This window comes from Gymnoscopelus microlampas, assembly GCF_963454915.1.
Source record: "Gymnoscopelus microlampas genome assembly, chromosome: 3".
NCBI classification, from domain to species: Eukaryota; Metazoa; Chordata; class Actinopteri; order Myctophiformes; family Myctophidae; genus Gymnoscopelus; species Gymnoscopelus microlampas.
Window position 1 is genome coordinate 16,988,102 of NC_139940.1, and position 15,733 is coordinate 17,003,834.

General features: G+C 41.4%; 1 protein-coding gene across 2 annotated transcripts in view; it reads left to right on the forward strand.

The window, feature by feature from the left end:
• Positions 1-400: 400 nt before the first annotated feature.
• The window catches only part of lipeb (lipase, hormone-sensitive b), a gene marked incomplete at its 5' end in the record, with an annotated part of 50,030 nt that continues 34,697 nt past the window's right edge, over positions 401-15,733 (forward strand). Inside the window, 3 exons of one of the 2 annotated variants that reach the window (XM_084049839.1) lie at positions 429-519; positions 1,265-1,298; positions 8,704-8,744. In XM_084049839.1, the coding sequence (XP_083905965.1) occupies positions 429-519; positions 1,265-1,298; positions 8,704-8,744 (166 nt within the window). Of the gene's footprint in view, positions 520-1,264; positions 1,299-8,703; positions 8,745-15,733 lie in introns of both variants that reach the window. The other variant, XM_084049840.1, reaches the window with a different exon arrangement.

Consider the following 15,733-nt stretch of genomic DNA (forward strand, 5'->3'; position numbering starts at 1 on the left):
CTTTTGGTACTTAAAGTATATTGTGATGCTTTTTACTTTTGTACTTTTACTCAAGTACATTTTGAATTCCGTACTTTTACTTGTAACAGAGTATTTCTACATTGCAGTGTTGATACTTTTACTTAAGTAAAGAATGTGAGTAGTATTTCCACCTCTGCACTTACTAATAGTTTCACTCTGACTGACAACCATGCATGGTGAAAACTGAAAACTAGAAGACAGTACAGAGAGAGAGGACGCCTTTTTGTGCAACCAAGGGCAACGGGGCGGTACATGCGGATTTTCAAGCTTCGCGATTGGCCAGCTGAATGTAAACCCCATGCGTATTAGCTGTCGTTCGTTCGTGGGCGTGGCCGCCATCCCGGCATGTATGCTCGGTGGTCTGAGGACTCGGTCGGAGGCGGTGCGTAAACAGTGTGTGGGCGAAGATGGCGTCCGCTAAGAAGCCTGGAAGCGGCAGTAGAGTCGAAAAAGGCGTGAATGGGAGACGCTCGACGAAACACAAAGAAGGGCCTGTGGGTGAGTTTACTGTGTCCGATTGAGCCGCGACATTTATTGCGGCCACGTGGCTTTGTCAGCGATAGCAGTTAAACTGTCACTGAGTCCGCTATACTAGCTAATGTTAGCAGCTACTCTAGCCGCCTGCAACACCCAAGTTCAGCAGCAGGGATTTAAGCCGCTCCGTCGATAACCGGAAGACTCGCCCCAAAACACGCTCGCCCCCAGTGGTTCTTGTATTCTTGAATTTGTTTTACTGAGGTTAAGTTTAGAAATCAGGTTAGGTTTTCGCACCGTTTTACTGAGGTTACGTTTAGGAACAAGGTTAGGTTTTAGGCATAGTTTCCCGAGGTTACGTTTAGGAATGCCTGGTGGCGACCGTTCCGAGGTCGCCGGATTTGCCCCGGGCGACTGTTTTGGGGCGAGCGTTTTGGTATTCGCTCCGTCCCTCTTAAGTGCCAACGTGTAGTCTAGTCTTGTATTCGCAATTTGGAAATTACAGTTCAACACAGAGACGGTGGAGAATGAGATACTGTACACACATTAATGTTATAGTTCATTTTTCAATGCTTTGCTTGACATTTATTATTTTCGAGTATCCTCCTCTCCCAGCTTCCCAGCAGCTTGCCATCACCAACCCAGTTTACTTTTATAGTGTGGCTGTAGTACAAGGACTTGCTTCTTGTGTACCTTTTCTCATATGTGTTCATTTAAGTTTTGTTTCTTTGATAACATGCATTCTCTCCTTGTGTATTCCATGCCTCAGTTGCTGACACGGACATTACTATCCACCAGCACAGGTACTCAAAAACAGATTAACAGGGTGATGATGGGGTTGAGGGGGCTGGGTTAATTACATCTAGCAGGTGGTGTTGAGGAGAAGTTTGCTTTGTCATTCCTATCCCAGGCACTATGTCATTAGGAATATGAACTCATTGAGCCAAGAGAATGGATAGTAACGATGGTCACATTAGTGCAGATAGACTGCATGAGATGAGAGAGCTCTGTCTGGCATATTGTGACAAATTGGCTTCCATGGGGAAAGGAGGTGTGCTGGAAACACCATGAATCTCCCATTGTGTTGTGAACTTGCGAGTGAAACAGACTCCCACTGTTTAACTCCTCTTCTTTAATTAAGCCACTGCCACGCTCACTACCGAATGGAACAATTTATCTTAAATAAGAGTTTAGCAACCACCAGTTTCAGACAATCCCTCACACTTGTCATAGATAGACCTAATTATAAGCTGCACCTTGGACCGCCTCTAGCATGCTGCTTGTTTTTAGAAAGGCTCTGTGTCTTATATGGAGACTCGCTGTGTAGGATTAATAGGATTAGAAGAGCTCTGTTACTCCCACACTGAGCTAGCAAAGTTATCTGATCTCCGATGTGCTGTGTGGAGTCGATGCCACATTAGCTGTGTTAGGTCGTTTTTCTTTTTCTTAAGCTCTCTGTGCTTACACCTGGTTTACTACTTCAGCCAAGGCACTGCTGTGACTGGAATCCAGGGAAGGGGAAGCCTTGTGGTGTCCTACATAAGAGAGAGGGGCTGGGGCTGCTCATTGTTGCTGACTTCCTGTTGTTGAGTGTGGCCCTGGTGTGAATGACGGGGCATCTGTCTGGCACAAGAGTCACAGCCTCTGGCCCCCTGACTAACTGCGACACCATTGGACCCCCTACTGCTGACACGTCCACCAACATGTTCAATAATAACACAGAAGATGCTATTTTTAAAGGCTGCTTCCCACAGCTATGGCAAGTTGGTGCGGTGTAGACCATGTGAGCTAAGTGGGCCAACGACAACTATGCAGTTTGTTTATTTATTTTCATCAGAGCTTGTACAAATGTAACCAAAATGGAGGTCCATGTAATGCTTACATGTGTACACTCTCAGAGTTACATTGATTAACACTCAGGAATTTACAGTATATATGCTGTGACAGATCGTGTGAGTTTACTGAGACAGATAATGGGGAAAGCTATAGTGTCATAGTCTTCATTGGGAGTTTTGATCCCAGACCAGCACATTGTTACAAGCACAACTGATGATGCTAAGACTGGTTGGGATGTAAACCACTCAACACCTAGGCCTGTCACCATCATCACATTTTACTTGACGTTTAATTGCCATACGTTAATTGCGATTAACAGATTAATACATTCGTATTTTTTTGGCATGGAAAATTGGAATATGAATAAAAGTTAAACTTTTTAGGCTTTAATCAAAGTGAATAATGTACAAGGGCCGAAACAGGCCATGCATTTAATTTTATACTTTTTCAAAAATAGTGAAAATAGCCGATCTATAAACTCACGATGCCTTGTGAGCTTATAGGTCAGCTATTTTCACTATTTTTCAACAGATTAATCTATACACATCGAAACAATTATGCAAAATTAGTGTTTTGAAATCTAAAATAATTGCAATTAGGTAATTATTTATGTAATAATTGTGCCAGGTCTATCAACACCCTCAACTAGCGCCAGCATTCATGTGATCTTCAGTCATGCCACTTTTCCATTGATATAACAGAGTGCTCTGGAGTTTGGAGCACACCCCAGGTCTCGAGCCTTTGTACTTTGCAGAAAGTTTGTCCTGAAAACGGAGAGTAGTGTGAGCTACTACCTGAATAGCCAGTGTGGGTTGACAGCCTTGACCTTGTGTTTCCTTTCCAAATGAGTCTGTTTGCATTTCATATGGGAACCACTAGGGAGGTGTATCAATAAGTCATATCAATATTAAATGTAGGGGTGGGAATTCTGTTGGCAGTTTATTATATAGGCTGCTATTTATAGTATACCCTATGTATAGACTGCCAGGAGATCCTGGGAGCCTTGGTTTTTGTGGCAGAAAACGATTGAATCTCCGTTCTGTCACTTACTGTAGTCGCCATACCATACTGTGTCTAAAGGTTTACGATTCTGTTTATCTCTGTCACTGATACTGACATGCTCTGTTGTGTGTGGAATTCATATATGTTAAAGTGAACATTGGGTTACATAATGTCTGGTCACGGTAGAAGTCCAAATATTGTCAGTCATCTATCTGTGCTCTATGATCGAGGAACCGTAAGTAGCGATTCAGATTACTCCTTCTTTCTGAGACGGGTCTCAGAATCTAGCTTTTAGCACATACATTAATCCAAGCAAAGTGGATTCTATCAATATATAACAAAACAAGTCCTAGTATTTACATTTTGTAAAGTTACATTTCTTTTTTTGTAATGTTATAATTCGCTACAAAAAAAAGGGTCATCAATATTGGTGTAACAAGAGCACTGCTGCCAACAGTAGGAAAAAAAACGAATGTACCAACCAACTATTTGGTAAATTGCGCTATACAGTATATTGGCAGAATATTTTTTTTATGTTAATTTGTTTTGTGCTCAGGTGGCATAGGAGTAAAGTACCTGTCCACCATCATGGAGTCAAGGGGTTCAAATCCACCGCGGTGCACCTGGCTTTCAGAGCTTTCAGTGGGTGGGGAGGATTAATTGGCATATCGACTAAGTTGGGAGAAAAAAGGTGAAACAAATAATTGACTACTCTAAAATTATAAAAAGGGAGAAGAAACGGTAGAATAAATTCAGTGGCATTTACAGTACATTTAAATTGGCCACTTTTTCTACAGATTCAGCCACGTTTTCCTGATTCTGTGCTGTCTTTGTACCTCCTAATCAGCAGAAGCACAGTAAAACTGTCCATCAAAATATTCCCTTCCACTGTCTTTTAAATTAAGTTTCAGCCATAGTACATTGTAGGGCTGGGTAATTAACCAAAAATATATCTAAACCTATATTTAGAACCGATAACCAACTTAATCTTCTCGTGTAGGTTAATCGAATAACTGAGTAGTCCATAAGGGAGTCAGTATGTAGTATAGTCAGTATATCACAAATCACGAAAAGCTTACATACTGTAGCGTTTTGTACGGACTACGGAGCAGGAAAAAGTGAGTTGCGAGCCAGTTTTTATTATTATTAAAGGATTCAGGTCCCTGGGTGCTAAATAGTGTTTGCCCTGGGCTTTTAATAGATCGGATGGGTAAAATACAGAGGAATAATGCTCGGTATATGTGTAAATGGATAGTAAATGGTGCGTTTATATAGCACCTTATCTTGCTTTACAGTGTGCTTTACATTCACACACACCGATGGATGAGGCAACCATGCACGGCTCCAAGCTCCTCATCGGCAATGGTTATTCATTAAGTGTCTTGCTCAAGGACACTTGGACATGAAGCCAGGAGGAGCCAGGGATCGATTGAGTTTACTTTTTGTTTAATGCACTTGGCAATAAATACACTTAAATCATAACAGTTGAAGTGTTTTCCTGGATCCAATTTTATTTGGCATTAAAACATCAACTGCAAATGGTAAAGCTTCATAATATCCTATCTAACATAAAGCTTTGGCTTTCTGTAGGCTATATAACGAGAATGAGTAATCTCACATAATCCCTTTGTCCAATATTTGTGTGTGTGCAAGTGAGCCTTTCTGAAATACCCCCTTTCTCTGACTCTGGGGTGGGTATTTCAGAGAGCTCACCAATCTTAGTTGTAGCTATAGTAAAATCCTCGATGTTAATTTGTCAATTTGTTAAAAATGGATAAATAAAGAGATTTTACATTGTATGAGACATGGTAATCTTTTCCCGTTGTCCCAGTTAACACTGGTTAGGGTCAGGGGAAGTATGGGCCATCCACGCTGCTGTTAGTCTAAGCACCGCGAGCGAACCGCACTAGAGCCCGCTAACACTAGCATTTCCCAACATTTGGCTCAGCCGCTTAAATGTCCACAAATAAATGTTCCAAGATTCTGCAGTAAAGCTAGTTAAGACGTGAGCTCACATGTCTGTCTTAATGGGCATGTTGTACCTTTTCTGAAGTAATATTTTTCTCTCTGCATGTTGACCAACGCGGCCAATAGGGAGTTGCAGCACATCGTTAAAGTATTTCCTTTACGGCTGCACTAGGCGTTAAACAGTTTACTGATCCAGTCTACTAAATCAGCAGTTACGGATATAGCATGTGCTTCCAAATAATTCCTGATTTTATGTTCAACAATTATGTCACCGTTAATCTTGGCATTCCTGGATCTTATTTGCTCAGCTGTTGCACCTTGTACTTGTCTTCTCACCATTACGTACCATTTGATATGGTGCCGATAAGCACAATCAGCAACAATGATGGGTAATGAATTTTTAAATCATCACCCGGGGGGGGGGGGGCATGACCGTATGTGAGGCGGTGTTGACGTCTCCGAGGTACCGAGAGTAGGGGGGGCGATGATTTACGATTCTGTCCTTGTCGTGACATAACTCGGTCGGCACTGAGTCGGCTGAAAGTGACTTCGCAACGTTCGGCACAGCGACTTGCTCGCCTAAGCTCGCTCGGCATTGCCTCTCGTGGCTCAAGTCCCCTTCAGATGGCGCGCCTCCGTCGGTGAAAACGAATGCACTTTTTTCTAGGGTTGTCCGATATTGGCTTTTTTACCGATAACCGATATACCGATATTGTCCAACTCTTAATTACCGATACCGATATCTACCGATACCGATATATGCGGGGATTATTGTGATTATGGTAAGCTCAAATTTCATATCACACACACCATATACAGTAAGAACTCCTGTAACTTATTTATATAGCAAAAAAATAATAATAATAAATATTTTTTTTCAAAAACCGATACCGATATTTTCCCGATATCAATTTTTATGCTAATATCGGCCGATAATATCGGGAGGCCGATAATATCGGACATCCCTACTTTTTTCATTCTGACTGGTTTTCCAATCATACTGTAGCATATATATCTATATATATCTATATCTATATGGGAGAAATAAGTATTGAACGCATCAACTTTTTTCTCAGTACATATATTTCCAAAGATGCTATTCATAGGAAATTTCTACCAGACATTGGTATTAACTCAAGTAATCCACACATGAAAAGAAATCATGACATTTAAGTCCATAAATAATAAATATGTGTAAATAAGTGCAATAACACAGGAAAAAAGTATTGAACACGCTAACTGAAATGCATTCAATACTTAGTGGAGAAGCCTTTGTTTGTAATGACAGCTTCCAGACGCTTCTTGTATGTATTAACTAATCGCCCACACTGCTCAGGTGTGATTTTGGCCCATTCCTCCGCACAGATAGTCTTTAAATCTCGAAGATTCTTTGGTGCCCTCTGGTGAACCCTTTTCTTTAGTTCTTTCCACAAATGTTCAATCGGATTTAAGTCAGGTGATTGACTGGGCCATTCTAACACCTTGATTTTCTTTCTCTGAAACCATTTGAGAGTCAACTTTGCTGTGTGCTTTGGATCGTTGTCCTGCTGGAAGGTCCAGCCACGTCTCATCCTCATCATCCTGGTGGATGGCAGCAGATTCATCTCCAGAATATCCCGATACATGGCTCCATTCATTGCTCCTTCAATTATATGAAGTCTGCCAGTACCACGAGATGAGAAACAACCCCATGCCATGATGTTTCCACCTCCAAACTTCACTGTTGGTATAGTGTGATTTGGGTGATGTGCAGTACCATTTCTCCTCCAAACATGGTGTGTAGTATGACAGCCAAAAAGTTCAATTTTGGTCTCGTCTGACCAGACAACATTCTCCCAGTATTCCACAGGCTTGTCCAAATGCTGTTTGGCAAACTTTAAACGAGCTTCGACATGCCTTTTCTTGAGGAATGGAGTCTTGCGGGCTGAGCGTCCATAGAGGCCTTGGCGGTGGAGTGCATTGCCTATAGTTGTCTCTGTAACACTTGTACCTGCTGCCGCCAAGTCTTTCTGGAGCGCTTTCCGAGTGGTCCTTGGCTCTTTGAGTACTGTTCTGACCATCCTTCTGACTCCCTGGTCAGAAATCTTGCGAGGAGCTCCTGTGCGTGGCCTATTGATGGTGTAGTGATGCTTCTTCCACTTGCGGATGATGGCCCCAACGGTGCTTACTGGAATATTCAGAAGCTTTGAAATAAGTCTGTAACCAGTTCCATTCTGATGCTGAGCAACAATCAGGTTGCGAATGTCTTGAGAGAGCTCTTTGCTTTTACCCATCATGAGATGTTTCTTGTTTGACTGCTTGGTAAAACAAAACACCTTTTTATAGCCCATCATTTGCACTAACCCAGCTGATGTTGGTTTGCACAGATAGGAGGTAGAAATACTGATTACTAACGGATTTCAGATGGTTCCTTGCCTTTCCTTGCCTAAGTATACAGCTTTTTCGTGGTGTGTTCAATACTTTTTTCCTGTGCTATTCCACTTCATACCACATACAATTATTTATGGACTTTACTTTTGTATTTTTTTTACATGTGTGGATTTCTAGAGTTAATACCAATGTCTGGTAAAAATGTCATATGAATAGCATCATTGGAAATATACTTACTTGGAAAAGAGTTGATGCGTTGAATACTTAATTTACCCATTGTATATCTATATATATCTATATATCTATATCTATGTCTATGTCTATGTCTATATCTATATATTTATATTTACTATTATTTTAACAATGTAAAATATGTGCATTGGCTTCCAGGCCATGAGTTTTGAGCCCCTTGTAAAGGGAAAAGGAGCAAACTGGAATTAAACATAAGATGTTTGTCTGCTGCTGTTTAAAACAAAAAATAGAATGTCGTCATAATCATGGTTGTGTCTTGGCTGTTGCCTCTCTGGATGAGCACTGTCTGAAGGTGATGGGAGTTGCTGGCTACGCAGCCAATGATGGCCAAGGTTACTTAGTGTCAGAGGGTGAAAGGTAACTGGGTTCCAGTTGGTCTAATACTGTTTGCCTCAAACACACGGTACGCATGTGCACTGTCCAGTGTCCTCTTGGCCAGTTAGATGTTTTTGTGTTCCCCTGTGTGGGTGAGGAATTGTTATATGGTGCTGGTATGTGGCCCAAAGGCTCCAATGGCCTTTCGAAAGGAAGAGTAGAGGGCAAACAAGCAGAGGAACACTTTGCCTCTGAGTGGGACATGGTATGACAACAAGGCCGACCAAAGCCACAACACAACGAGGGAGTTTCCATGTGAAAGACGAGGGAGCCACAGCAAGCAAGAGGACACATTTGCAACACTCCGTTCCTCTCTTCTCCTCCCTCCCTATTTCCCCCCTCGCTCTCTCTATCTCTCATTCTCTGTGTCTCTTTTTCTCCATGCTTTCATTGCTGTCTGGGAAGAGAGGAGACAGATGAGGACAGAGCCATGAACTCAGACGCTGGTAAAATGCTACCTTTTCTGTACTCTTTTTTTTTTTACACTCCTGTAGATAACAGGAGTGTAAGAAAATATCAATAAACTTGAGTATCACAATATTATGTTTTGTGATACTGTATTGATCTCTTTATGTAGTTTTTTCTTTTCTTTTTCTTCTTTTAAGTAAATCATTATTTTTTTCAGATTGCACAAAAAATAGTGCTATGATGATGGATCTTACAGGGACTGTGATGAATACAAAACATGCTGATCCCCATGTTCTGAATGTATGCATGTGGTGTTGTGAATACTGACAGTTTACCTAAAACCAGGCCTTGATTTAAAATAAATCACAATACATTCATATTGCCTTGCGTTCAGTATTGCAATAATATTGAGTTGTAACCTGTGCATCGGGATGTGTGTCATCTCACCAGATTCTTGCCAACACAGTTTTTGTAACACACACACACACACACACACACACACACACACACACACACACACACACACACACACACACACACACACACACACACACACAATATTACAGGCCCCAGCAGGAGTCATAATGTCCGTTATGCTGCCAGTGGCAGTTGTAGTGCATGATTTATTGATGTACCCGCCTTCATCTATGTTTAATGTGTAGAGACCAGGTTAAGGGTTGTGTGGTCTGGTGTGGACCATTTTTGGTCCCACAGATGCCATAATGCTTTAAATAAACACCCAATGCATTGTGTTGACACATTTCAGAGGAGGCCCTAATCACAGTTTGAACACGCTTTGAATAAACTCTCAATGCTTCGTGTTGACATAGTCAGAGGAGGCCCTAATCACATGCTTTGAACAAGTACTTAACAGATTTGAACAAACTGTTTGATTGAATACTTTATTACACAGAAATGTAAACCGCACAGGCAGACATTTAAGCTAAAAGGATAACACAAAGTCCTGGGGACTTGTTTCCATTGTGGTCCTAATGTGTGACATCCCATTTACACTTTTACAGTCAATAGTGTCTCTTCTCAGTGTAGGGCACGGCTCTTGTGGTTGTCGTCACCAAGTGGTTTAGGGCTGCAAATATCAATTATTGTTTTATCGTTTTGTCCATTACTTTTTGAAAAAACATTGTATACTACAGTATATCAACAAATTGATTAACCACTTAATAGTTATTTTATACACAACAGTGTCGTGCAAAAACAGTGAAAATAGATCTGTTGTGAACTTGTAGAATGTCTATTTTGAGTCATTTCGATTTTTTTTTACACAATTCGCCTGTAATGACATGCCCAAAATATCAATTATTGATGAATTATCAATGTTTTGTAATCAATTCAATTGATTAACTGTTGCAGCCCTAAAGTGGTTTGTTGGCACATAGAAACTGTGCGCCATGCAGAGTTGGCGGACGTGCCACACGTGATGCCTGTAATCATTCGATGAGCATTTTGCCCAACTGTTCTCATTTACATACATTTGCTGAATGTGGTATGCATCAGGGGACATAATGCGCCTAGGTCTCCTCATCATTAAACACGTTTTAGAGCAGCTTACAGTATGCTGATGCAGTCGGTTCATAAGGTTCATCCATAGTTTATTCTATTAGCATAATAACGCCTATTGCCTTGTCCTGTTGAATTATTGCCCCTCCACACTCTAATTAAGCGGTCTAATTTTACTGTTGGCCATGGGCCCAAAACTAGTTTGGCCTGGCTTAGCTGTTGCTGAAACATTGTGAACTGGCGGCTCCAGTCCCAAGCCAGTATTTATGTCCCTGCATGGGCCCTTAGGGTGTGTGACTGTGTGTGTGTGCACACAGTATGTGTGATGCCGTGATTGATGTCTGTATAGATATGTGTGATTATTGTCTATAGGGCTGCAACTGTCAATTATTTTCTTAGCGATTATTCTATTTACTGATTGATTGATTAATTTGTCAATTAATCAAGTGTTTTGTGTGTGTGTGTGTGTATTTGTGTGTGTGTTTGTGTGTGTGTGTGTGTGTGTGTGTGTGTGTGTGTGTGTGTGTGTGTGTGTGTGTGTATGTATGTATATATATAGATATAGATAGATAGATAGGGTGGGACGATATATCTATATCGCGATACTTCCTCCCGCGATAAAATATATATATTTTTTTCCCCCGACTCTGTATTTGTGTGATGATGATTTTGAACTGTTTGGTGCTATTTTATGTGTTCATGAATTGAATACAAGGACTATCGTGATATATCGTTGGTGAAATTTCATACAATATATTGTGATATCGCAATATATCGAATATCGTGATATTATTATCGAGGGCCTAATATCGCCACAGATATCGTATCGTGAGATACCCATATCGTCCGTGTGTGTGTGTGTGTGTGTGTGTGTGTGTGTGTGTGTGTGTGCGCGCGTGTGTGCGTATATACACACACACAATTCTAATAGATTTTTTTTATAATCGACTAAATTGATTGATCTGATTAACCACTTAAGTTAACTGTTGCACCCCTAGTGTATATGATTACTATTTAAGTCCTTCAGGGTATGGTTGTGTCTGTCCTGTGTTTCCAGTGTTACCCTGACATAAACGGCTTAGTGACTAAGCAAGCATCATGATCTAGCTCTGTACTGGCTCATGTTGCCATGTGTTGCACAATTAGTGTGTGTGTGTTCCTATGTCTTTTCAGGTTTAATGCATTCCCAAGCACTGGCTAATGCATTAATTCTCAGCCAAAACCTCTGCCTCAGGTGGTGCAAGATACGGCATTGCTGTGTTTTTTTTAGTCTTTTTGTGTGCTAGCATGACGCATATAGCTAGCAGCTTTTAATGTCATTTTAAATGTCCGCACCAGGGTGGAACTGGGCAGCTTATCGACATAATTAATATTGACCTCCCGATATGAGACTACATTGTCTGGAATTTATGGTTATCAAAATATCCTGATATAGCTGCCTGCTGTCTGCATTACCGTAAAGTGATACAATGTGGCTCTGCTGATTTCATTCTCTGCCTCTCTCTCTTCTCTCTCTCTCTCTCCGTTTCGCTCTCCCTCTCTCGCTGTCTAAGGCCATGCGTTTGGAGTCATGGGGTATTGCCTATGCAGGGAGTCTAAATCCCAAGACAGTTGAGCCACTGTGGAAGTACGCCCTTAGGTCAAGTTTAAGTTTTTTTTAAAGAGGCGTTCATTTATTCAACAAATATCTGCTTTCTTTGACCCTATATGGTCCCATTGTTATAGCTGGTTAGAGGCCTATACGTATACTGTGATGATGAAGCCCTTGCTTGTCTTAAAAAGTTATTTATGCTGCTATACTGTGTGAGAGTGCACCTCACTCACTACGGATTTGCCGCTGTGCTCCTTGACCCAACACCACCAACTAGTGATGGGTGATGTGGACAGAATCAAATATCAAATATAATATCTCTCTGTCTCAGAGGAGGGCTGTAGACAGTTCAGAAAGCTGCCTACCAGTGACATCAGCGGTAGGCAGGTTTGGTCATTACAACCAATATTTCAAACGCTCTAGAAAGAAAGTTTCTGTAGTTTCTATTAGCTTGGAATCCCCATTGATGATGTCATTGGTAGGCAGGTTTCTGAACTGTCCAAACAAACCCCACAATGAGACGGTAATTGTGTCCCAAGCCAGTATTTATGTCCCTGGGCCCTTACTGTGTGTGTGTACAGTATGTCTGATGCCGTGATTGATGTCTGTATAGATATGTGTGATTGTTGTGTATAGGGCTGCAACTGTAAATTATTTTCTTATCGATTATTCTATTGATTTTGTCACATAATCAAGCATAGATGAGCATTATGGGTGACGTGCTCCTTAAGTGAATAAAGCCAGGAGAAGACGACACTTGCGCCATGTCATGATATTATGATATCCAAAATCCCAGACGATATCTAGCCTCATAACAATTTTGATAATATTGATATATTGCTCAGCCCTATGATATCACTTTCTTTGCAATGTAATATAGGTAATGAATACAAAAACATTGCAAACACCCCAGGTTGCTCAGTTGTTCACCAGCAGTATACCTACTTCTAGGAATTGTAGATAGTCATGTGTTGAGTGCGTGCAAGAGTTTGTGTGTGGGGGGTGGGCGCTATCCTGTGTGTGTGTGTGTGTGTGTGTGTGTGTGTGTGTGTGTTTCCCCAGCATTGTGATGTAAGCGAAGCCCCTGTGCTTCTCCCACTTCCTGTTTCATGCGTAGATCTTGGCAGATTTGGGTCTGATTAGCCTGGATTTACATTGGTTAATTTCGGGTCTCACTCATTAACCACTTAACCCTCTATACAAGTAAACTAATACTTGGTTGACCTGGGTCGGCTCTGCACTTGGTCCACTCTTTTTTCCCCCTCTACACTAAATCTCTATGGTGACAATAGTAAATAATATTTACAAGCTCACAACGCCCCATGTTGTGACACGTGAGAATATGGATGCTAGGGTTCAAGCGGTTAAAATAAGATCTGGTACACTCAGAGTTAAATTAACACTGATGATTTGACAGTGTAAAAAGTTTGGGAATAGCAGAACAGTGGATGAAGAGAGAGATGGGTGTAGCGTTGTTGGTACCAGGCCTATAATGTAGGGCAAAGAGCAGGGATGAGATCGGATGATGAAACACAACAACAGCTGTGCAGTCAGGGCCTGATGCAACACACAACACCACGTTGGATCATATAGGCTGCCATTCATTCTTTTTTTATTGTTGCTGTAGGGTGGAAACCTTGAATGTTCAAAACCGGTCCTTTTTTTATTATTTAAAAAATGTGAAAAATTGCCGATCTAACACGTTGATGGTAGATCTGCTATTTTCACTACCTTTTGTGCGACACTCTTGACGAAGTACAGCATTAATTTTACTAAAATAAAAGGTTGAAGTGCGTGTGAGTGTGAGAACGTGCACACATTGGGAGTCATCTCTGTGACAAATGTCTCTTCACCAGTTTTCAGGGGGTTGTGATTCCCTCCCAGCAAAGTGAGATGACATCTCCCATTACTCCTGCTCGATGACAGACTGGAGCAGAATAATGTGTGAACGGGGACTCCATTAGCTCTGTGACCCTTGAAGCGGTTCTCACCATTTTTCCCCTTTTCTTTCGCTCCCTTTCCATCTTCTAGCACGCATAAGCTTCCTCCATCCTATACACATACCCATTCTACTAGTCCTCCTGGTCGTCTTCATTAGCTCTTTAACTGCCAGAGTGTATACATTGAAAAACTCACCCACTGCCAGCGATTTTTCGATTTTCTTACCTTTTACCTTAAGTATTCACAAAATATTTATCTCCAGTATGATCGATCCCCTGATGGTTGCTAATCACAGAGGGTTTCACTGTGCTTCCGCGGAAAAATAAATAATGTCATCGCGACCTCTCGTTTGCTTTTATACGCCTTTGAAAATAGCATGTCTCGACCAAAAATACATAGTAAAAAAAAGAAGTACACAGGAGCCGAGATACAGCCTTTTTAAGTAATACGTTAACCAGGAAGTGAATGGAGCAGTAAATCTTCGGATCACGTTATCTCCTGGTTCTGTGTGAAAAAAAGAAACAAATATATATATATTTTCTTTTTCAAAACTTGTCCAAACTTGTTGTTGGCAGGCTGAGCCATAGCAGAATTCGACGAAAAACCCATTTTTTCCCCCCACCCATTGCCGATTGTCTAAGTAATCCTGGGCGCTACACTCCCTCTGCCAGCCTAGGGAGAGCCCAGAGCCAAGCTCATGCCTCCTTCGGTTGCATGAGAGCTAACAAGCCTTCTTATCACCCTCTTATCGTTTCCCTAGAAGACATTATAATTCCAAACAATAGTGGCAATTTGTATACTATATTGAGCATCTCCAGAGCTCAAGGATGCTTATTGTAAATTGGATGACCAGTAAAGAAAGTTAGGCAGAGCTAACTTTCTTTTGTGTGTGGCAAGTGTATCATTGTCCACTTTGTCTTTTTTTTGTAAGTACACTCCCCAAGTATTGATTGGAGTGTGTGAGTGAGTGTGGAGGCTGACTGTTAATAGCTGGTGTCTGCTCTGCTGACCATATCCTGGATCTTTCCTACATAAGTGAAATATTTCTTTAATGGAAAACGGTCTAATTTTCTTTCCTTAATGATAGGAACGCTGACTCCTAAAGTCAAGCAGACTCATCCACTTTATACTCGTCTGATAATGATGACACTAATGGCTTATTTATTCCTGCTTTTCTCCCCCTTGTCTCTGATGGGGAGGTCGGCGGGCACTGCTATCTCTAGTCCCTCTCCTCACTGTTGCGTTTCCACTCTTTTCTACCTTATTTGTTTATTTACAACGGGACACCGCATATTAATGAACTTTAACATATCAATGCAACGTAAATACATCAGATTTAGCAAATATGCCAATTTACATCCGCAGTCCCCAAAAGAAACATAAAAACAAAAACAGGCAGAGAGTGGTGTACATTAGACAGGGAAAACGGAGCATAAAACATAAATAAATCTTCTTGTCCTGTGTCCCTCAGCACCCAAGTTACCTTATACAGTAAGTACCAGCCTGGCCCAGGGGGCTAGTGTCCAGTGTCTTGTAAACAGCCATCTCAGGTGACTCGGTAGAAAAACACAATCTACCTGTTGCGAGCCAAGAGGCGCTTGCTGTGTTGTTTTGTAAGGACAGAGGGACGGAGGGGTGCAATTTGTATCGCACGGACGCACGCGCGCGCGCACGGACACATGCACGCAGGACGCACGCACGCAGTTAGTTGTGTATGCTTTGTAATTTTGTTATTAACTTCCACCATTGATAAAACACACCAGCTATAAACACGGGCAGTAGTTGAGGTAGTTATTTCTTTCATACTTTATTACAATATGCAAGAATTGCAACGCAATATAGGTAATTAATGCTAAAGAAATTGCATCCCAGGTTGTTCAGTTGTTCACCAGCAGTATACCTACTTGTGGAATTCTTGGTAGTCATGTGTTGAGTGAGTGCAAGACTGTGTGTGTGGGGTGAGCGTGTTTCCCCAGC